The sequence below is a fragment of the Dermacentor silvarum genome, chromosome 1, assembly GCF_013339745.2.
Source record: "Dermacentor silvarum isolate Dsil-2018 chromosome 1, BIME_Dsil_1.4, whole genome shotgun sequence".
NCBI lineage: Eukaryota > Metazoa > Arthropoda > Arachnida > Ixodida > Ixodidae > Dermacentor > Dermacentor silvarum.
The window spans coordinates 339,563,647-339,586,338 of record NC_051154.1 but is presented as its reverse complement, the minus strand read 5'-3'; the positions used below and the strand labels follow the sequence as shown (position 1 = coordinate 339,586,338).

Below are 22,692 nucleotides of genomic sequence, written 5' to 3'. Positions count from 1 at the left end.
CGGCAGTATGTGGACGAGCTGAGTTGCGTCGAAATACGCAAGAGGCTAAAGTTTTCATAGGTTTCCTGTTGATGAAACCCGTCGCAAGCAATGGGCCGCCGCGGTAAAAATCGAAAGTTGGATTCTGATACCAGATCACCCATTATGCGCAAAACATTTCGTAACCGTTAAGCTTCTCTTTTATTTTGAGTGGCGTGCATTAGCCAACCTATATACGATCTTAGGATCGTTATTAGCGTGTCATTACAATTTCTTGCCGCACTGTGGGAAAGCTAGGTTAGGATTAGCCTTGAATGTAGGTCGAGCGAGCAGATGCCCCACAAAGCACGTCAAATTCAAATTTACATTCATCTCAAAGAATTGAGCCACCTGCAGTGCAGATATCCTATCACACGTTCACATACGCAGGCAGCACGCTCACAGCTGCGTTTATTGAAGTGTGGATGTAATAAACCCGCCTAAACATGTCAATTAAATTTCGAGTGCGAAACAAAATGTACAGTGCTTGTACAGAGTTGGGGCGATCGGACGGCCGCGTACAGCAGTTCAGATTGTGCGGGCCTACACAGGCGGCGTCGCCGTAGGGCCGGTACCTCGCCGGTCCCATCACCGAGGCGATCGCTTCTATCACCGCTCACAGCGACGTAGAAATCGGCTACAGCTTGTTCTTAACATGAAATAGTTCTTAATAGAAAAAATATCTTGAATTTGCGCGTTTCTTAAAGCAGCGCCCAATACTAAACCACTGGCGCGATCGGGAGCAACGATCCGACGACATTTCGTCTCGCAGACGGAAACCAAGCAGAGGCCGCCTCAGCGAGGCGGCTCTGCTGGCTTGCAATTACTACGCTTCCTTTGCTATTCGCTCCAACGACACCGACAAAACCAATTCATTTAAGCCCGCGTTAATCGTGTTGTCAAAAATAAGCGCACTATGATGAGCAGCAGGCCAGGTCGCAAGCGCTGTCGACCGGCACTGCGGTGGTCAGCGAGCTAGGCCTAGCGTCTCGTCCGGCCGTATCCCGATGGGGGCGAAATGCAAGAACGTGCACTGGGTGAACATTAAAGAACGTCACGTAGTCAAAATTTATCCGGCGCCCCCACTACTGTGTGCGTCATAATGAAATCGTGGTTTTAGCACCCCGACCCCATTAAAAAAAAAGGCGCCATCCGCGCGTGTAAGCGGTGGCGGCGAACGTGGGCGGAGCCTACGCGACGTCGCTATAGGGCCTAAAATATATCGACGGTGCCTACCGCTGTTTACAAACATGGTGTAGGTCTATAGCTGGGCTTAATGCTCGGCAGTCATTCCATAAAGCCAATCGGTCCGCTACTTGTTGCAGAATTGGGCAGTGTCATCTTTGCTTGTACATATCGGCACGAATGTGCATCAAACCTTCACATTCGAGTTTAACGTGATCGACGAGATCTTTCCCGTCAATTCAACGAGGGACGTATCTATTGCCCCTGTAGTGCTACTTCGCCGCATAGTAGCTGAAGAAAAGCACCCCAGGAAAAAATTTCAGCACGAGGAACAAAACCAAATTTGACCTACATATGGAGGGAAACCTAGAGTATATGCCACCAGAGTGCAATTAGCGGATGAGTTCTCACTGCGCTGCAATCGGCATTTAAAAAATCACCCCATGCATTTTAAACGGGTCTACAAAAGCGTCCCAGGAAAAAAATCCAGCCATTGAAATTAAACGATACGCCACATACGTATAGCGTGAGACCGTTGCCAGGATTAAGTGCCTAAAGTGCAATTCGCGAAAAGTGAGGCATTGCTCAGCAATTGATTTTTAAAAAATGCTTCCCATAGAGTTACGCCGACCGCATCGACCCAGGATCGGCTTCACCGCAGTAGTTGAGGTCCCTAATTCCTGGACTTGCGTAAAAACCAGCCCAACGTGTATTTTAATTAAACGAACGCTGCGGATCACGGTTACGTACATATATTTTGCCTTAAATAGGCCTGAGGTTTCATTTGCGCTGTATAATGTTGACGTGTATGACCCGTGCGACCAGTGGTAGTAGCTTGATTGGTTTTGGTCGGGCGGTTGAATCGAGTGACAGACAGACAGACAAAGTTTCTCGCGTTTAGGTACCAAAGAAAGGCTACCGTCTTTAAAAATGTCCAAGTTGCTTTAAACGAGACACGCGACGGTTAGAGCCTTTATGTACAGCAGCAGCGGAAGAAGATTAGCACACGTGACCGATCAGATCAATGGCGGCACGCAACGCTGTTGCTCCCTATCACGCTGAAAACAGAGTGCCAGGCACTTTGAAACATGAATCACGTGACACTTTAGATACCAGTGTGCACGGGAACAAGAGTGCCGCGTACCGCAATTTCCCTGCTCGGGCCATCGGCCACTTGTGCAAATCTTCTTCCGCTGCAGCTGTACATGCTCTGCGAATCGCGGTCGTCTCGACTGTGGAACAAAACTAAATGTTCTGCTCTAGTTGTGGTCTGCATGTTCGCCAGAGCACTGCACTCAGTGAGATCACTGACAGCTTCTCATGGGGAATGCTTTTCTCAGCAGAGAGCAGTGCGCTGTGTAAAACAAAGTAGCGCGTTGCAGTCATGGCTTCCATTACGTGATAGCGCTAACCACCAATCAATAAGGTCTCATCAGATATTCTGGTTCAAGCAAGCGTAGCGCATTCTGGTCACAGTTATAGCCACTTGGAGGGCACGAAAATGTTCTGGCTGCTGTAATCGTCTGACTAAGAATTCTGGGGGAAAAAAAACTTCTCGCCTTCTCAAAACTGAGCATGCATGGGCAAGTGGGTGAAAGACAGCTGTGCATACAATGAATGGGAGAAGGACCCCTCTTTTAAAGGTAAACTTTACTTGATGCACATCTTTGGTTTTAAAAGTCTGTGCTGCTGCGTAGTTTCACAATGGAATAAGAAACTCGGCGAGTTTCTTACTCCATTCCAAAATTTACCAAATTCATTCTGCACTGGAAATTCATCTTGCATCTGCAAAGCATAAATCCATTCAAAGTTTAAAATATAGCAGTTGAGAATGAGCATCTTTTAAGGTAGATTCAAGGTCTTGTGTGAGGCTCCCATATAATCACGAAATATTTTGCCCGACTCTTATAGAAAATGCCTCGGGTAAAGCGAGGTGTGACCTAAAGTTCGCTCACAACATGGCTCAGCAAATACCGGTAACGTCATGAGTAAATCGGAAAAGAAATGATTCGGCTCATTGTAACAATAAGTGGTGTTCAAGTGTGAGTGGCAGCTATCACTGGAATTCTTTACGCAGGTCTTGAGGCCAGTGTTGTGCTGGTTTCGTGCGGCGGAAGTAATTTTGGGGCCGGAAATACGCGGCGATATTTGGATACCATCTAGACCATCTATAAGACACCTACAGAACACCAGGAAACGTTTTGGCTATGTTTTTGGTTACTTTTTTCGCACGAAAAATTTGGGTCTGGCTATTTCTGGGTTACATTTTGAGTTATATTGGCTATTTTTTGTTGGGGCCATCTGGCAACTCTGGTGCTAAGCCTGTTCTAGGGTGAGCGGTACGATGCGCGATGTCTACAACGGAGTGACCTGTATAACGTTTGGAGGTCCCAAGCACTTCATTATGAATGCGTTTGAATGCATGTTTATGTGTATATGAATGCTACAAGTAAATCTAATGCCATACATGCTAAAAAAGCGCTCTATCCTTCGAACAACGCAGTTGCTTAGACCACATTTCGTGGTCTTGGCTGAATTATTACTCAGAATCTTTGGCAATAGCAGTTCAAAGACAATATTCACGAAACATTTCATTTACAGCACCTGCCTTTTATCTTAAATCCGAACCCGCTTCACACTGGTTCCTCAAGTACAGCCATATCCGACGCTTCAACGCGCTGCGCCACGAATACTGCGGGACGAGAAGGATTTTAGCGTCGTAAGGCGCAGCGTTTTGTTGCGGCTCGAGGTGGCGTTTGGGCCAAGAATACACCGAGCCCACTGATGAGTACGTCCGGTAGTACGAATGAAGGCAAAATGATTTAATTTACAGTATTTACACTGGCCCCCTGGTACGGAAGCCCACTCTATCAGAGCCATATTAAACATCCGAGTTCACATCAAGACACGTCAGAACCACCCTCACTGCACCACAGGTCTCCGCTTTTAATACCGTCGTCTTCCCTAGGAGACTGATGACGGTAGCTCGGTCAGTCCGAATCGTTGAATCGGTCGCAACATCCCTCTCATGTTGACGGACCGTTCCGCCGGGCCGATCTCCAATGTCGCATCTCCGCATTCTTGAGTAAAGCTTGGCCACCTGGGAAACTGAGCTCGAAGCTGTTCCCACGGTTTTGGGCAACGATCGCTCGTTTCATCAATTACCGGGCTCTGCGTGACGGCCCTTTTGTCAGGATCAGGATTAGGTAGAGTGATCTTCACGGTAATTACCGTATCCACGGATGACGGTGGCTGTTGTTGACTCGACGCGAGCTCCTTTGTTAACGCGTCACAGTCTAGACACGCCCGATCGCTGTCGGTGCGCGCGCTGATGAATGGACCGCCTCGTGGGAAACGTCCAAGGTATGCGCTTGTCCAGGTTGAAACGTAACAGTTTCTTAGTAGCGTCCGAAGGTGTGCACGCAGCGGCGCCTGCGTGTATAGCAGTGGCCTTACCATGCATAGCCTACTTCACCCATTACCAATGATAAATAGAGGTGTCTTGAGCAGTACGGTTTGACGCTGCAGTGCTTCAATGCTAAGTCATCGTAAGATGGATTCTGCCGAATTCTTTTCTCCTGTATCGCTGCACGTCGCACCTTCAGAGGCGGTCCTGCTCACTCTGCTTCGAGTTACTTGTGCACTGCAGATGGAACGCGTGTGACGCGGAAGCGCCATGCCTGTGACGTTTGTATTAGAACTTCGAGGGGCTTTAGCTGTTTCAACAGGAATTTAAGCACGACCGGCACCGTGAATGCCTGTTCGCGATTTCGAATCCGGATGAGCGGGACCTTCAGGACATTCGCCGTGCTATGGTATGTCCCGATGTTTTGCAAGTACAGTCCTAACTTTGTGTGGATTAATGGGACATGTTAAACGGTATTAGTTTGTGACCGAGCTTGAAGTGGCTTACTAACCGAAAGGAGTGTAGCGTGGTCGATGTGCCACGACTGCTGAAACGCGTCATCAATAAATTACCAATGGATATTTTTCTAAATGGGGGTTGGAGAAATTCGCAGCAGTTAAGTTCTGTTATGTTGTCAAATTACTTCCCCCCCCCCCCCCTCCAGAGTCCCCTTCAAAATACGGCCGCCACAGCCGGAATTGTAGCCGCGGCCTCGAGCTCCGCAACACAACGATATAGACACTGCGGCGGTTATTCCATCTTTCAATAAATTTTACTCATCTATAGTGCTTAATCAAGCGAGCGAAAACAAGAACAAGCTACGAACTGTCGCACAGTGAGCGCATGCTTTGTCATCCGTCCTGCCACTTAAGCGATCCTCCGGGACTAATTATTTTTCATATACTCTTGCATTAAATCTTGAATCCTCATTATTGAATAAAACACGTTATTGTGCAATAATGAAGAGAAAACAGCTGTTTGCACGCTCTGTTACAAAATGAACCATTGTGAGAGACGGGAACCGTGCTAGCCAGGCGTGCCTTCGTGATGGTGTCCCGGTTCTCCGAGAACGATGCCAACTCAAAGTCACCACATAGCGGCATTTCCATGCATACAAGTGTAGCAGCACCAGTTTTCTCTGTAAAATTTTCGATGCACGGTAAATTTTCTTTAATTTAGTCCATGTATTCTTGCTCGTCTTTTAATGCATACATTCTTACCCGTGCTGCTAGGGCCCAGATTGTGCCTACAGTATTTTGGTAAATAAAAAGGAAAGAAATAAAATAGGTGGCCTTGTAAGAAACTGTGACAAAAGTGCCTTCGGCTACGCGCATACCATCGGTGAATTTAGCAATAGCGCTCGGCATTGCACTCGCATTTATGCACATATCCTGAGATTATGACGCTTCCGCTTCAGGCGATGCATTTTCTTCAGCTTGTTAAGAAGCATGAAAAATAGAAATGCCCAGGACATCACCCCGTACACAAACAGGAACGCGCCCAGGATTTTTTTTCGGGGGGAGGGGGGTAGCTTTACTAGTAGAAACGTGAATACCCACCATTCGCCATAAAGGTGCGTAAACCCTCGAACGAGAAATGAAATAAGGTGTATCTCACAGGCGTACTTGTGAGGTACACCCCTCCTTTACTTGGTAAGCAAGGAACCACATCAAACGCACTCAAACAGGAAAGAAACGCAGGAAGGACACTGTGCCGGAGACTATACCGGTAAACAAAGGAAAGGGGTATGCCGGTTAATTTCAGGGGAAGGGGCGCCCTGAGACGTGCCCGCCTACAAGACTGCTTTCGCTCAAGAGTTAAACGTTAAAACGAAGTAACTGACACATGAAAGTGCAGCCGCCGCACGGGAAAGCCTATTGTTACGTTCATTCTTTAAAATGCATTCTTCTAAAGAGGATGCGACTGTTTGATGCCAATCAATTATTCTCCATAGCAATCGATAAAAGAGGCTGCGAACAATAAGCGCGAAGCATACATCGGTGACTTGGAATTGAATGAGGCAGATGCGGAGTATTTATGTATGGCTATTTTCAGTATTGTAACCCCCATGTGCACATTTTACTAGGGAGTTATAGCTGTACAAAATGATAAAAAGAAATAGTCGAAAAGAAAGAAAAGACGAGCCAAACTTTCAAGCAAGCTTGATACGGAACACATATTCTGTAATGCCGAAGCAAACAATTAAACGCAAACAAGAGCACTGTACACAGACGCCAGAATGCATGTCACACACACACACACACACACACACACACACACACACACACACACACACACACACACACACACACACACACACACACACACGCACACGCACACGCACACACACACAGTTCGAAGTAAATAGTGATTGTGGCCAAATATTGTTTTCGAATCATATAGTTGCTGATCGAAAAAATCATGGCCGTAAAGTGGCATGCACGATAATTATTATGTGCAAGTATTTGCGGGATGTTTGAGACGGCTGTTTTTCCCACCGGCGACTTCAGTGACTTTTTGCAGTTCACAGCGTGCTTCCATTTTAGAGGGAAGTTGAGAGAAATGATTAATTTAATTATGGGGTTTTACGTGCCAAAACCACGATCTGATTATGAGGCACGCTGTAGTGGGGGACTCCGGAAATTTAGAACACCTGGGGTTCTTTAACGTGCACCTAAATCTAAGTACACGGGTGTTTTCGCATTTCGCCCCTATCGAAATGCGGCCGCCGTGGCCGGGATTCGATCCCGCGACCACGTGCTCAGCAGCCCAATGCAAGTTGAGAGAAATACTTCCAAGCTAATTTTTTTTCACGCTGTTACGAGTCTATCTTGCCGACCAACCGAGCTTCCGCCATTTGGACAGTGTTGATGTCATTCACTCATCTTATCGCTTTTTTTCGGAATATAGTTTAAATCTTACAAAACTGCGTTTATGAGTTTTCTCGCAAATGAAAGTTTGAGCAACTATGAAGGTTATAAGGAATGGTTAAACGTATTTATTTTTATCCGAAACTTGCATTTACAAAGCCACCAGTGAGAAATATTAGTTACGACTTGTGTTCAGGTGATCCTGGTCGCTAGAACAAGTTATCTGAAGGAAGAAAACTGCAATCATCTGCGAATGAGCTTATTTAAAAATAACACATGGGTTCACAATATCATTTAAACATAATAAAAAACAGCAAATGACCTATAACACGTACTGTCCTGTGGAACACCAGATGTGACCATAAGACAGTCCGAGTGCTGACCTCACAAATCCACAAATTGTTCGCCATTATTCATGTATGCGCTGCAGTCCAAGACAAATAGCTCAGGAATGCCACCTAATTTCTAAGCTTGAATATTTATCTATCGTGAGGGACCATAGCAAACGCTTTGCTAAAATCTAAAAAGAATGAATCAATTTCACCGCTATTATCGAGAACCGAAGCATATTAATGTGTAACTAAAACATGCTGAGTAACTGTAGAATAAGCCCTTCTGAAACGATGTGTTGCATCAGATTACAATAGAAATTAGCCTGTGTTTTCAAATAACATTCGATCGCCCATTTTGAACACTGGCACCACTCGGGCTGTGTTCCAGTCGTCAAGCAACTTTGCAGGCGAAAGGGAAGCGCGAAAATGATTGCTAGAAACGTTGCATGCAAGAGACTCTGCGTACTGCCGCAGAAAGACATCTTTGCGAGTCGTTCTTAGATCAAGTAACATGGAGACCACTCCCTGATAGTTAATGAAGTTCACATCCCGGCCAAGCACTGAACTCTACGACATTGGTCGTGCATGTAGCGTTCGCTGAAACGAGACTATTACAATAAGTATTACAACGCTGCGTAATGTCTTTTCTTTATCTGTGATAACAATACCATCAGCTGAAATTCGCGACACCAATCTCCACTTTTCACTGAGAAAGTCCCAGAACTTATTCGGGGCTGTTTTGATGATGTAGCGTTATTGTGAAATAATTATTCCTTGACTGATGCAGTGCATGCACAAGGCCTCTTTGTACTCCAGCTATTGCCGTAGTTGATGCATTTTTCCGTTTTAATCTTTTCAAGTCCACTTTATTTTTCAACAAACTTATTGCAGTGCCTGCTAAAGGTGCAGAGGCTAAGGGCTCAAAATTCCTGACAAAGGCCTCTGATGCCTTACAGTTTGGTAAGCGGTTTAAGCAAAAAGAATATGCACAGTCAGCCATGCTTTCATCCCAATAAAAATACAGAAAAACCCAGAACATAACCATTTTACACTTTTATACATGTAAAAACAGTATCACTAAGGTTTTTTGATCGTGAATTTAGCACATCAATGATTAAAACCCTTCCAAGCGAGATTTACAGCCCAGGCAGAAGGACTACAAACGCTAAATATTTAGGAAACTGTCTGAATAAGGGCCTTAAGCGCTCTGGTCTCACACAGCACTAACGGCGCTCACGCTCCGATCACGCGCGCCGGAGGACCACCACGGGTTGGAGCTCCACGGCCGTTCCGTGTGCAGACCCGCCGCTGCGTGCGCACGTCCCACCGCAGTCCCAGCTAGGGGAAAGCGAGACCGCGCACGCAGCAAGGGAGACACTAGACGAAGCTCTCCGGAGAGGACAACGCGACAGTTTAAAGCCGGGACTCGATACAAATACAAGGTTAACAAGCACGACCGAATCTGAATCTATAACTGATATACAACATGGCCAAGTGGTTTGCAAGTGGCCGCTATCGAGACGACGTAAAGTGCGCGCGCCCGCCGAGGCCGAGACGAGTCGAAGAAATCGTCGGCCGGGGGGTAGACAAAGGGGCAGCCGCCGGCAGAGAGCAACAAATTGTGGAGCCAGGATCCGTGGTCTCTCCCCTCAAGGCCCCAAACGCGCCCGAAAGTCGGCCAGTGGGCGGAGCCCTTCCCATGTGGCGGGATGACATGGACTTGCTCGGAAACGCAACGGAACGGCGTCCCACGACTATTGCGAGCGCTCGAAACCCCAAAACGTAGGATAAAGTTCTTTATTTCCTGTTCAGCACAGCGTCTTGCAACAAACACAGACAAGTACGACTAGAGATCTTGGCACTGCTGGAAGAATTTAGCCTAAGGACAAAAATGTGCTAACCCGCCGCGGTGGCTCAGTCAGCTAAGGCGTTGCGCGATCGTATTTTAAATACGATCCACCACAGCACAGCAGAAGGTCCAACTCGCTGTTTCGCGTTGTCGGACGTAGGACTTCCTAATTTCTGGTTTGTCCACAGCCATCAACACTGATGTTGTCCATCAAACCACGTGAAATAAGTGCAGATGCGCACTTCAATCAGTGACGCTATTGACATCCATATCTGTTGTCAATGTCGCTGAACACGGGCACCAAACACGGAAGAAAGAAAAGAACCAGGAGAGAGCGTCACGTGACCATCTTGAAGCCTAGTCATAAAAATGAACAAGGCTCATGGCGTGATGCGCAAGCGGTAAATTTCTATGCGCTGAGCACGGTACGCGAGAGGATAGAACGGAGAGCGCGATAAGGGCACCGCTAACAGGTCACCGCGTACCCCGAAGTGTCTTGAAAAGGTCAGGCCCAGAAAAGGGGGCGATGGGGCGGCGTTGGAAGAGGCTGGCTTGCCGGGGTTAGCTGCTTGGTGTCATGCTCCCTCCTAGTTTTTCTTCTTTTTTTACCGTCTTCCAAGGCATCGAAGTGCCCGCGTGCAAGCTACATCTGCGACGTTCAATAGGATTACGGTTCACGAGAGCATTGCTGAAGAGTACAGCTCACCTGGTTGTTCTCGAACGCTGAGCATTTGGAAAGTCAGGTCGATCCGCAGAAGCAACTGGAGTTCCACTCATTCTAGAAGTTGCCACGAGCGTAGAGGCAGAGCGCAACCAGCAGACGCGCAGTTCTTAGATGTCAGTCGCGCTGAACGTTGGCCATCACCGCTCCCGCACAAAAGCAAAAGAGGCGACAAACGCCTCTGGTCGAGCGAGTGCAGCAAAACAAACCTGCCAGACTCGAGAAACACGGACGGCGTAGCCCTTGCCTGCTTCCTGTTATCACTGCAGTCCACCGAGTGCTGTAGCATCCCCTGTCATCTCTAGCCGTGCCCGACCTTGGCCGCAAAGGTGAAAGGGGAAGATCGCACAGCATACACTGTGCACGCATGTGCCCGGATGTATCGCGCTGCCCAGCGAGCCTTCCCCCACTTCCCTTCCACGCCTGCCTCCAGTGTTCCATGGCGGCGGATATAGTTAGGAAAACGCCAAGCAGCGAAGATACCAGGAGGGCGGGGGGGGGGGGGGGCATGGCCTTGAGGCCCGCTGCGATAACGACGACCGTAAAAGTGGTAGAGTGCGTTTGGGACCGATAGAGGAGGGGGGGGGGCGCACGTACGAAAAAACAAAACGATACTTTATTTCCAACGTTTCGGCCTGGGTCCGGCCTTCGTCAAGGAATACATGAACTGGTATCGAGAAGCGTTTGATGGGGGGCTAGTTGGTAAGACATTTAGGAAAATTATAACTGCGCTAAAACGAGACACGAGAACGAAGTGGACAGGACGATCGTCCTATCCACTTCGTTCTCGTGTCTCGTTTTAGCGCAGTTATAATTTTCCTAAATGAAATGGTAAGGCGGCGTGCTTAAATACCTACATGGTATTGGGGGGGGGGGGGGGAGGGGGGTGTCCTCGCGACACACTGTAGCTTTAAGGTATCCGTGTCGAATCAGCATTGCACATGTCAAACGTGGTTAGAAAAAATGAAAAAAAAAATAGATAAGAAAAACAACATATATATAAAAATGACAAAAAAGGTTACGCCACGACATGGTTGTAAGAAAAGGTTTGTACAAGTCCGCAGAGCAGCCAATGTCACCAAGCATATACACAAGAAGATAACGATTTACAACAAGATGACACATCAAACAACCTTGACAGGGAATCACAAACAACCTTGACAGGAGACAGCTTTTTGCTTTAGGGTACTTGCACCATGACGAATCATCACTCAAACATGCAACGAAAGCATCACGGGATGATTGCAACGACAGGTTCGTAGAGCAACAAATGCAACAAAGGAAGGCTTTACAAACGAGCTTAGCAAGAAAGGTGTGTACACAAGTTCTAACAAAAATGAAACAGCAATACATTGTTAATATCACTCATCCTAGGTTAAATATAATAGAATGACACATCATCAACTAGAAAATTGTTTCGGGCGAAGCTTGTGTGTCGGGTGTGCGAACAGCTGTTCTGGCGATGTGGCATAAACGATGCGACGATACACGAGCTGTTTCTTCTGGGGACAATAGGAATATGAATCTATTTCGCGGACAAAAAGGTAAATGTGCCCGGGTTTTCGTTAATCCCAGAGGCTACGGCACGAAATTTATGGATCAGAAATGATTCGCGAACCTCCCTTTCGTGGTGCGATTTAAAACCAGATTCAAGTATGGTGGCCGTTAGCTTGTCAAAAGAGTGGCCCGGGATAGAGACATGCTTGGATATCGGAAGATTCGGAAGGCTCACGGCATGCCATCTATGATTGTTAAAACGCAATCTAAATACTGTTTCCGTTTGTACAATGTACTGTATAGCTTGCACGTTGAGCATTCAAGTAAATAGAAAACATTGGTTGTGTCGCAGTCGAAGTTGCCTTTGATCTTGAGGCTAAAATTTGAAGCGGTGCTCATAACACTTTGCGAAGTCGTCAATTGAGCGCAAACCTTGCACCGTGACTTGTTGCAAGGATGACAGCCTATGTGAATTGGTTTTGTTGTCTGAGAAGACGTTAGCATGTCGCGTAATTTTTTTGGTCGTCGGTAAACTGCGGGTGGCGGCTCCGGAAACACGTCTCTGCGGTGATACTCTGCATGAGTATGTTATGATGGTTTTTTTAATGATGACATTAACGTTTGGAATCTATGCAGAATGTGTCAAAACTAAATTTGTATTCCTTCGTTGCTCAACACGCTTATCCTGTTTAAATTTCTGCTCGGCTACCGGCGGCTTTAACGAATTTCAGCTAGCTAAAAATTTAGATGACTTCGCGAGAAATATGAGGCTGAGGAAGTTTTTTCATGAGCGAGCCGCCTCGAATACCATATCTTCCCGCCAACACTGGACCCCGCCCACTCAGCGGGATAAATTTCTCGATATTATATTTCAGCGGTGCAACGTGATAATCTGCAGGCCTACGGTAGACGCATTTCATTCAAACAAAACCTTCCTCTCCCAGAACGAAAAGCAATTGAAGGATTGCAGAAACGCTCAGACATCTTTATAAAGCCCGCCGATAAAGGTATAGCTATAATAGATAAAGCTATAGTATAGTTATGAACATGACTGACTATACATCAAGGAGGCTCAGAGGCAATTAACTGATGATTCATTCTACAAGCGGCTTGATGACGATCCAAGTGACAATTTTAAAAGTATTGTCTCTAACACCATTATGGATCTAATAAGAGATGGTAAACTGGCCGATAAAGCAATGCACTCGTTAATGCCTCTCAGTCCGGTAGCAGGAAGGTTTTATTTACTACCCAAGATACACAAGACTAATAACCCCGGTCGCCCTATTATGTCAGGCATTGGAACTGTCACCTCTAGCTGCTTTCAAGCTATGTCGGTAGCCCTTTTAATGGGATTCCTTCTACTTTTGCTTCTTATCTAAAGGACACGTCCCACTTCTTAGCAGATATAATTAAACTTGACATCCCCTATATGGCTCGTTGCTAGTTACATTGGATGTTGCCTCTCTTTATACTAACATTCCCCATGACGACGGAATCCGATCAGTCATTAACGCTTACGATGATTCTCCTCTTGACAAATCTGTTGATAGCTCTAGTTTAGTTACCTTGCTAAAACTTATCTTGCATCTTAACAATTTTGAATTTGACGGCGTACACTTTGTACAAGTGAGTGGCACTTCAATGGGGACCAAAATAGGTCCCAATTACGCTAATATATTTATGGGACTCCATTGTTGCTGAATAGGACAATGTCATCTGCAAACCAAACCTCAGCAATCTTCGGTTTGCAGGTGACATTGTCCTATTCAGCAACAATGGTGACGAATTACAGCAAATGATTGAGGACCTTAATCGAGAAAGTGTAAGGATTGGGTTGAAGATGAATATGCAGAAAACAAAGATAATGTTTAATAGCCTGACAAGGGAACAAGAATTCAGGATCGCCAGTCAGCCTCTAGAGTCTGTAAAGGAGTACGTTTATCTAGGTCAATTACTCACAGGGGACCCTGATCACAAAAAGAAATTTACAGAAGAATAAAATTGGGTTGTAGTGCATGTGGCAGGCATTGCCAAATCCTGACTGGGAGCTTACCACTATCGTTGAAAAGAAAAGTGTACAATCATAGCATTCTACCGGTGCTAACATATGGGGCACGAACTTGGAAGTTAACAAAGAAGCTCGAGAACAAGTTAAGGACCGCACAAAGAGCGATGGAGCGAAAAATGTTAGGACTAACGTTAAGAGACAGGAAGAGAGCAGTGTGGATCAGAGAACAAACGGGGATAGCCGATATTCTAGTTGACATTAAGCGGAAGAAATGGAGCTGGGCAGGCCATGTAATGCGTAGGATGGATAACCGCTAGAACATTAGGGTTACAGAATGGATACCAAGAGAAGGGAAGCGCAGTCGAGGTCGGTAGAAAACCAGATGGGATGATGAAGTTAGGAAATTTGCAGGCGCAAATTGGAATACGCTAGCGCAAGACAGGGGTAATTGGAGAGCGCAGGGAGATGCCTTCGTCCTGCAGTGGACATAAAATATAGGCTGATGATGATGATGATTTATAGGACAACTGGAAAATGAATTTCTTTCAACAAGTGAACTAAAGCCCTACAACTATAAACGCTATATTGATGACATCTTTTTCATCTGGCACCACGGGGAGGCGGAACTTCTGGCTTTCATTGCTGACTTTAATAAGGTACATCCATCCATTTCGTTTTCGCAATCATACCCACACTTATCTATCTGTTTTCTGGACGTTACAGTATCCCTGTGCGGAAAAAGACTAACCACCACACTTTATAAGAAGCCCACTGACCGTTCACCGATACCTCTATTTTCAAAGTAGCCATGTTAAACACTGCAAAACCAGTATACCCTATAGTCGAGCTCTTCGCTTTAAGAGGCTTTGTTCCGAACGCTCTGATTTCATTAATAACGGCGACAGGCTCTGCGATGCCCTTATAATGCAGAAGTATCCGCTCCTAATCGTGAATGACGCGATTAAGCGAGCCGATGCAGTGGACCGTAGTGCGCTTCTTAGACAGGATAAGCGTCTTGAACAACGAAGGCATACAAATTTAGTTTTGACACATTCTACATAGATTCTAAACGTTAATGTCATCCTTAAAAAAAACCATCATAACATACTCATGCAGAGTATCACCGCAGAGACGTGTTTCCGGAGCCGCCACCCGCAGTTTACCGACGACCAAAAAATTTACGCGACATGCTAACGTCTTCTCAGACAACAAAACCAATTCACATAGGCTGTCATCCTTGCAACAAGTCACGGTGCAAGGTTTGCGCTCAATTGACGACTTCGCAAAGTGTTATGAGCACCGCTTCAAATTTTAGCCTCACGATCAAAGGCAACTTCGACTGCGACACAACCAATGTTTTCTATTTACTTGAATGCTCAACGTGCAAGCTATACAGTACATTGTACAAACGGAAACAGTATTTAGATTGCGTTTTAACAATCATAGATGGCATGCCGTGAGCCTTCCGAATCTTCCGATATCCAAGCATGTCTCTATCCCGGGTCACTCTTTTTACAAGCTAACGACCACCGTACTTGAATCTGGTTTTAAATCGCCCCACGAAAGGGAGGTTCCCGAATCATGTCTAATCCATAAATTTCGTGCCGTGGCCTCTGGGATTAACGAAAACCCGGACACATTAACCGTTTTGTCCGTGAAATATTCATATTCCCATTGTCCCCAGAAGAAACAGCTCGTGTATCGTCGCATCGTTTATGCCACATCGCCAGAACAGCTGTTCGCACACCCGACACACATGCGCAAGCTTCGCCCGAAACAATTTTCTAGTGGATGATGTGTCATTCTATTATATTGAACCAAGGGTGAGTGATATTAACTATCTATTGCTGTCTCATTTTTGTTACAACTTGTGTACACACCTTTCTTGCTAAGCTCGTTTGTAAAGCGGTCCTTTGTTGCATTTGTTGCTCTACGAACCTGTCGTTGCAATCATCCCGTGATGCTTTCTTTGCATGTTTTAGTGATGATTCGTCATGGTGCAAGTACCCTACAGCAAAAAGCTGTCTCCTGTCAAGGTTGTTTGTGATTCCCTGTCAAGGTTGTTTGATGTGTCATCTTGTTGTAAATCCTTATCTTCTTGTGTATATGCTTGGTGACATTGGCTGCTCTGCGGGCTTGTTGCACAAACCTATTCTTAGTGGGCTCGAATTCGGCAACAATGATGCCTGTAGGCAGCATATGTGGGTTTATTGACCAGTTGCCATCACCCAAAAAGATCACGTGCTCGTGACGCCTACGGCAGAAAGGATGTTCCACATCCGCCCTATGGTTTGTGAGTGGTGGCGCTCTCTAACACTCCCAGGGTTAGTTCTAGTTGTAAAACATAAATACCCCAGAAAGTGGCTGAGAGAACGGTTCTGCGGTAGCTCAATGGTGAGAGCATCGCACGCGTAATGCGAAGACGTGGGTTCGTTCCCCACCTGCGGACAGTTGTTTTTTCATCCATTTTCATTTTCATTAATTTGTCATTTCTTTAATTCAATCATTAAGTACAAGTAATTTCCCCTATGTTGTCCTTGGTGTTATTGCTTGTTGGCTTCTTATGATAAACCTATTCTTACAACGATGCCATGCGTAAAAATTGTTTGATTTTTATATTGTTTATTATTGATATTTTTTTCTCATTTTTTTTTCTAATCCCGTTTGACATATGCAGTGCAATGCGGGGACACCCCTCGTGAGGACATCCCTCCAATACCATGTGAGGACACCCCTCCAATATACCATGTAGGTATTTAAGCACACCGCCTAACCATTTTATGTAGTCCCTGACGAAGGCCGGACCCCGGCCGAAACGTAGGAAATGAGGTATCGTTTTCTTCGTACCTGCGTCCTCAACCTACAAGTTCCTGTTCAACTACCGTATCCCGGCATAACCTCACATCCTATATATACATATATATATATATATATATATATATATATATATATATATATCGGTTGCGACTCACTCGGACTCAGTCTAACCAACATTCTTCTCGCGTTTAAACTCGGGCTCACGCTCTCAAAAGTTCTACACAGCTGGGCTAACTCAGGCTAGGGCGATGTACCCCTTCCAATATTACTCACCCATGTCATACGTGGCAGCATATGTAGGCAAACTCAATCACGAGTGGACTCAAGGGTTGGTCCGAGTCTGCGTGAGTCGACTCGTGAGGGAGTTTGCCGACCTATGGAGCCATGTATGACATGAGTGAGTTTTATACTGGAAGGGTTGCATAAAATAACTGCGGGAAGAACCGCGAGCGCTGACGCCTCACAATTTACAGAATTTAGCGGCGAGACCCCATTAGCGAGAGTTCACTTTTGTTGGCCAAGCAAGTTAGTTGCATTGAATGTTTGAAATGAATTTGGGCAGCTGGGGATTAGCAAGTATCAACCATGGCTTAGCGGTTATGGTGTTCAGCTGCTAAGCACGAGGTCGCGGGATCGAATCCCGGCCGTGGTGGCCGCATTTCGACGGGTAAGAAATGCAGAAACGCCCGTGTCCCGTGTATTCGCGGCACGTTAAAGATCCCCTGGTGGTCAAAACTAATCCGGAGTCTCCCGCTACGGCGTGCCTCATAATCAAATCGTGGTTTTGGCGCGTAAAAACCCAAGAATTCACTTTAATTAGTAGGTCCCGCCCATGAGTGAAAGGGCGGCTCGTCGCAGGTTGGGTGCCCGTAGTGCCTTCGATCAACTTTAGTGTTTTAATTGTTGAAAATAGCAGCGAACGCCAGCTACGAACTGGAGAGCGTAATGAACTACTTTGCGAATCAGGTTCCTTTCTTAAGCGGATATGTTGGATGACTTTAATCAATCATAATTTTTCTCATCTCCATTTCTGCACATATCCAGAGATCATTACGTTTCAACGTCAGATCATGCATTTTCTTGAGCTTGTTAAGAAGCATATGGAAAATAGAAATGCCAATGACATCACCCCGTACAAGACTGCTATCTCTAAGGAGTTACCGCCGTATTCACAAACCAAACTTATAATTATACTTATGACTTAAGTCAGCGAACAGCCCTTAACGCGTTTCAAGAACCAACCTTGTTCTTATCGCAGAACTTTTCTCGTACTTATCGCCGTGATAAGTAAGGCTTGGTTAAGGTAGCTTCCGACCTACCTTAACGCTCCCTTGTAAACAAACAAAATGGCGGCGATGGACGACAACTTCGCGGAGTTCGTTAACTATCTGGAGCGTCATGAGGAACTAATGCGTGGGGCAGCCTTTTCATACGCGTCGCCGCCACGGCGAGTGCTCAGGGATCGCTTGAATCCCATGGAAGTGTAGGACGACTACGAGTTTTTGTGCCGTTATCGATTTACAAAAAGGACCGTGCAGCAGCTGCTCGATAGGCTGCCTCTGCGGGAGAACACCGATGGACGTGGGTTCCCTGTGCCGCCTCTCCTGCAGCTGCTCATCACACTGCGCTTCTATGGAGCCGGCACGTTTCAAATTGTGACCGGCGACCTAGTGAATGTTTCACAGCCGACGGTGTCACGGGTAATCGAACGCGTATCGACTATGATCACCATAAGCCTATTTCCTGTGCTTGTGCAATTTCCCGCCGCTTCAAAAACGAGCGGTGTAATGCAAGATTTCTATAGAATAGGCAAATTTCCCGGTGTGAGTGGGTGCATTGATTGCACCCATGTGCCAATTAAGAGCCCCGGTGGTGACCACGCCGAGGTGTACCGCAACCGGAAAGGATACTTTTCGATAAATGTTCAGGTGAGTGCTCGTTACAAATATTGCAGTGGTGGTTTGATACCGAAATGCAAACAGAAGCGGTACATAATGCAGCTCGTAGTACGTTTTTGTAAACGTAACGGACGTAACAACAAGTGAATCACCCCCCTAATTTACGACGCGGTTTCACACCGCCAGTATACATCTGTGCTACGACAATTGTCGAAGCTTCGAATTTGCTATGAGGGTAACCTTAACCTCCACCTATGTCGCGTTCCTCATCGACAACTACCGCGGCCACCACTTGAACCGGCAAGTTCTTGCTCAGCATCGGAAAACTTAGTTCCCATGAAATCGCAGCGCCTCGTATTTTGATCCAGTATAATCTCGATTATGTGTGTTTTTTGGGACATCGCAAGAAAAAAAATTCTGTCACTTGAAAATTGTGTCACACAAGAACGTAAAAAATAGGTAGATTAATGCAACGAGAGCAAGGACACCTGAAAATTCGGCAAGCTTATAATCGCTAAAGTCGGCTTTGTAGGGATACTGCGTTGTTATGCGAAGACTGCGTCATGTATTTTGGTAAAAGGTGACACGCATTCCTTAATTATACACGCTAGCACGTACCGCCAGAGATCACGCGACGGCGGTTTGCGACAAGCGGTTTGCAACATCCGAAATTTAGCACGTTGTAGGCTAATGTACTTAGGCCGGGACTTGCCAAAAATTCCTATCGGTCATGATCTTGTAATCGAGATTCAACTGCATAACCATACCACAGAGCTACATTTTGACAATGACCAAACTATTGTAGCATCTACTTTTGTTTTAGTACTCTGGTTTCTTGACGCTTCAACAAGTGTGTTCGTGCATATTGAACAATTATTATGAGCGTTATCGTAGAGCTTTACTTATGACAAAAAGTCTACAACCAGTCAATCGGTTCACATTGTGCTGCCACGGTAAAATGTTCACCTCTACAGAATTTTCTCTATGTGTAATTGCATTTTGGATATCGCCTTTATTAAGGAAGTTGCCATTTTGCAGGGAATCACGGGGCCCGACCTACAATTTTATGATGTGGTGGCTAGCTGGCCAAGGTCTGCCCACGATAGCAGAATTTTCGACAGCAGCCGCGCCAGAGTGCTGTACGAGACGGGTGCCATCCCCGGTATTCTTCTCGGAGACATGGGCTATGCCTGCAGGTCATATCTGATGACTCCTCTCAAGGATCCTGCCCAAGGCACCCCAGAGTACAGGCAAGATAGTTTTTAATTTTTATGAAGCAGTGTAGCAGAATATCGAAATTATTTTGAAGAAGAAAACGTGTCCTGAGAAACTTAAAAGCTCCTGCAGGCAAAGCAACATATCTGGGGCGCTATAACGTAAAATGATTCCAAACTATTTTGATTCCAAACTCCTGACGTCAAATTTACGTAACCACCGACGCAAGCATCGAGCGGTGACCCGCAGCGTTGTCTGAACAACCCAATCAAGCACTCTCCTCGTTTATAGGAGGTCACCTTTGTTCGCTTTCAAAACCAATAACATTGTCTACACTCAGCGGCTTTTCTTGTCTAATTGGCTGACAAGAGGCGAGGAGCACGCTCTAGTGGAGAGGGATTCGATGGGGCCGAGCCAGCACAGTGAAAATAGAAAACCGCATGAAGAGGGTAGTGCCGGCTTCTCCGATTGGTCCGGTTCGCCTTACTTAGCTTGCGTTGGCTGGTCGAAAATCGCGGCGGCGTTCAACGGAACGATAATAATACCGCTAAAATGGATCCTCAACAAGGAAGAGTTGGCAGAGCGATAACGTATGCATGCCGAAAGGGCTCGATAACGTTTTACTGCCACGCAAAAAGGTTTATCATGCGCAAATAAATACATGCTCACCGGCAAGTGCGAGTAGCGAGGGCCTCAGCGATCGGCGGGCAGCCATCTTTGATTCCTTTCGGAACGGGGCAGTCTGTGGCTATTCAGAAAAATTTTCACTTTTGTTCGGCATATTAATGCATTTTTTTCGCGTACACGTCACTTTGACGTGGTGAGTTTTGGCGGTTTTGTGACGTCGTGTGACAGACAGGCGAAGTGGGCGTAGCCAGAAAACATTGGACCAATAGCAGAGAGCTAATGGTGAAAAGACATCGAATTCGAATGATTATTTTTCTTTTGCGCAGTTAAATCATGCATGATCAGTGTGTACACGTTATATCAGATGGGGAGCTATCGCGGTTTTCGTGACGTCGCGTGACGGACAGGCGAAGTTGGGAGTGGCCCAAAAATGTTTTGACCAATCGTGGAGGCTGATTGCAGAAATTGGAATCAAAACAGTTTAAAATCACTTTACGTTATAGCGCCCCTGAACATGCAAGGTTAGACAAGAGCCAATACAGAATTGAAACACTTTTTATTTGCTCATTTTCAAGAATGTTTTTGCGATTCATTTCAAAAGCTCTAAACTCAAAACCGAAGGCAAAAGGCGCAGCGCATCAGAAACACACAAGAAGAAGAACACAGACAACACACACATTTGGCGCCAAACGTGTGTTTTCTGTGTTCTTCTTCTTGTGTCCCGTTTCTGATGCACTACGCCTTTTGCCTTCATCATGACATACCAACAAGCCCAACGTGCAGCGTTAGTCAAAAGCGAAATCTGTCTAAAAGAAAGAATGAAAATAACACGTCATGTAACATCAAACGCAATTCCTAACCTTGATCTGTGCCACTGTATTCACAGATTGCGAACAACACACATAAAGGCAAAGAGAAATAATGCAGTTATTTTTTCAGGTACAACAAGTCACAAGCAAAAACAAGAAACACCGTGGAACGTGTGTTTGGAATTTGGAAGAGGAGGTTCCCGTGCCTTCAGATGAAGCTGCAAATTGACACAGACACCTCACTCATAGTAATCACTGCATGTGCGGCGCCTCACAACCTTAGCAGAATTCTACATGACCCATGCCCTCCGAATGTACAGCCCCACACTGCACCCAGTGTTCGACAGCCTACACCAACTTTGCCGAATGGACAGCCGCGATGGCAATTCAAGACTCCAATGGCTTCAGAACTCGCTCTCGTATTATAGCAAATTATTTTTCATAAATGCATGTAAACTTTGTATCGCACTTTATATTCCTTTTTACCAAACAAAATAGATAAGTAGGCAGCTTCAACTGGTGGACGCCAGGTACAGAGGTTAAGCGCTAGAGCGAAACACAGAATGCAGAGCAGTTTTGTTTGTGACCCTAACTAGAATCCAACCAGTCCAACAAGTACTCTTATATTTCACTTAGCTTGTCAAATGACACAAATATGGACAGGTAACACTGCCTAGGTCAGCAAAAACTTCATAAGGGTGGTTCATAAGGTTCAATGAACGTAAAGCGAAATTGAACTCCTCCAAAAACCAAAAGTGAAAAGTAACACACTTAAAAGAAGTATATAACTCGCCTCTTCTCAAGCCCTCCCAAAGATTGGTCTATCAAATACATGGCGCCGCGCCACCAACACTCGCATGTTACACATACATATGCAGCACGAGCAACACAGCAGCACTGATTGCCCGCACTCTGCTTGGCCCTTCCTCTCATATGGCAAGCTCACGGTGAAGCACAACCTCAACTGCGACAACCTTCGTAAATGCAGTATTTTGTAGCAGAATGATTATAAACTAATATACACCGTTACCGACGCCTAAACAACGTTACCAAAAAAGACGTGTACCCGCTTCCGCGAATAGACGATGCGATCGATTGCCTTTATGCGGCCTCGTACTTCTCTGTTGATCTGCGGTCAGGTTACTGGCAGATTCGATGCACACTGAGGATAAGGAAAAAACTGCATTTGTAACACCCGACGGATTGTTTGCATTTAACGTCATGCCTTTCCGGCTGTGCAACGCGCCCGCAACGTTCGAACGGTTCATGGACACTATACAGCGTGGCTTGAAATGGGAAGTTTGCATGTGCTACCTGGACGACGTTGTGATCTTCGGCCGAACATTTAGTGAGCATAACAAGCGTCTGGAGTTGGTGCTGAACTGTTTCGAGAAGGCTGGCCTGGTCCTCAATTCTAAGAAGTGTCATTTTGGAGAG

At 45.9% G+C, this 22,692-nt stretch overlaps 1 protein-coding gene across 1 annotated transcript; it reads left to right on the top strand.

Moving 5' to 3' along the window:
• Positions 1 to 18,061: 18,061 nt before the first annotated feature.
• LOC119444109 (putative nuclease HARBI1) lies at positions 18,062 to 21,683 on the top strand. The gene is given in 3 exon segments (XM_037708589.2): positions 18,062 to 18,634; positions 19,643 to 19,854; positions 21,386 to 21,683. Coding segments are annotated over 3 exon segments (1,083 nt in total).
• Positions 21,684 to 22,692: the final 1,009 nt, after the last annotated feature.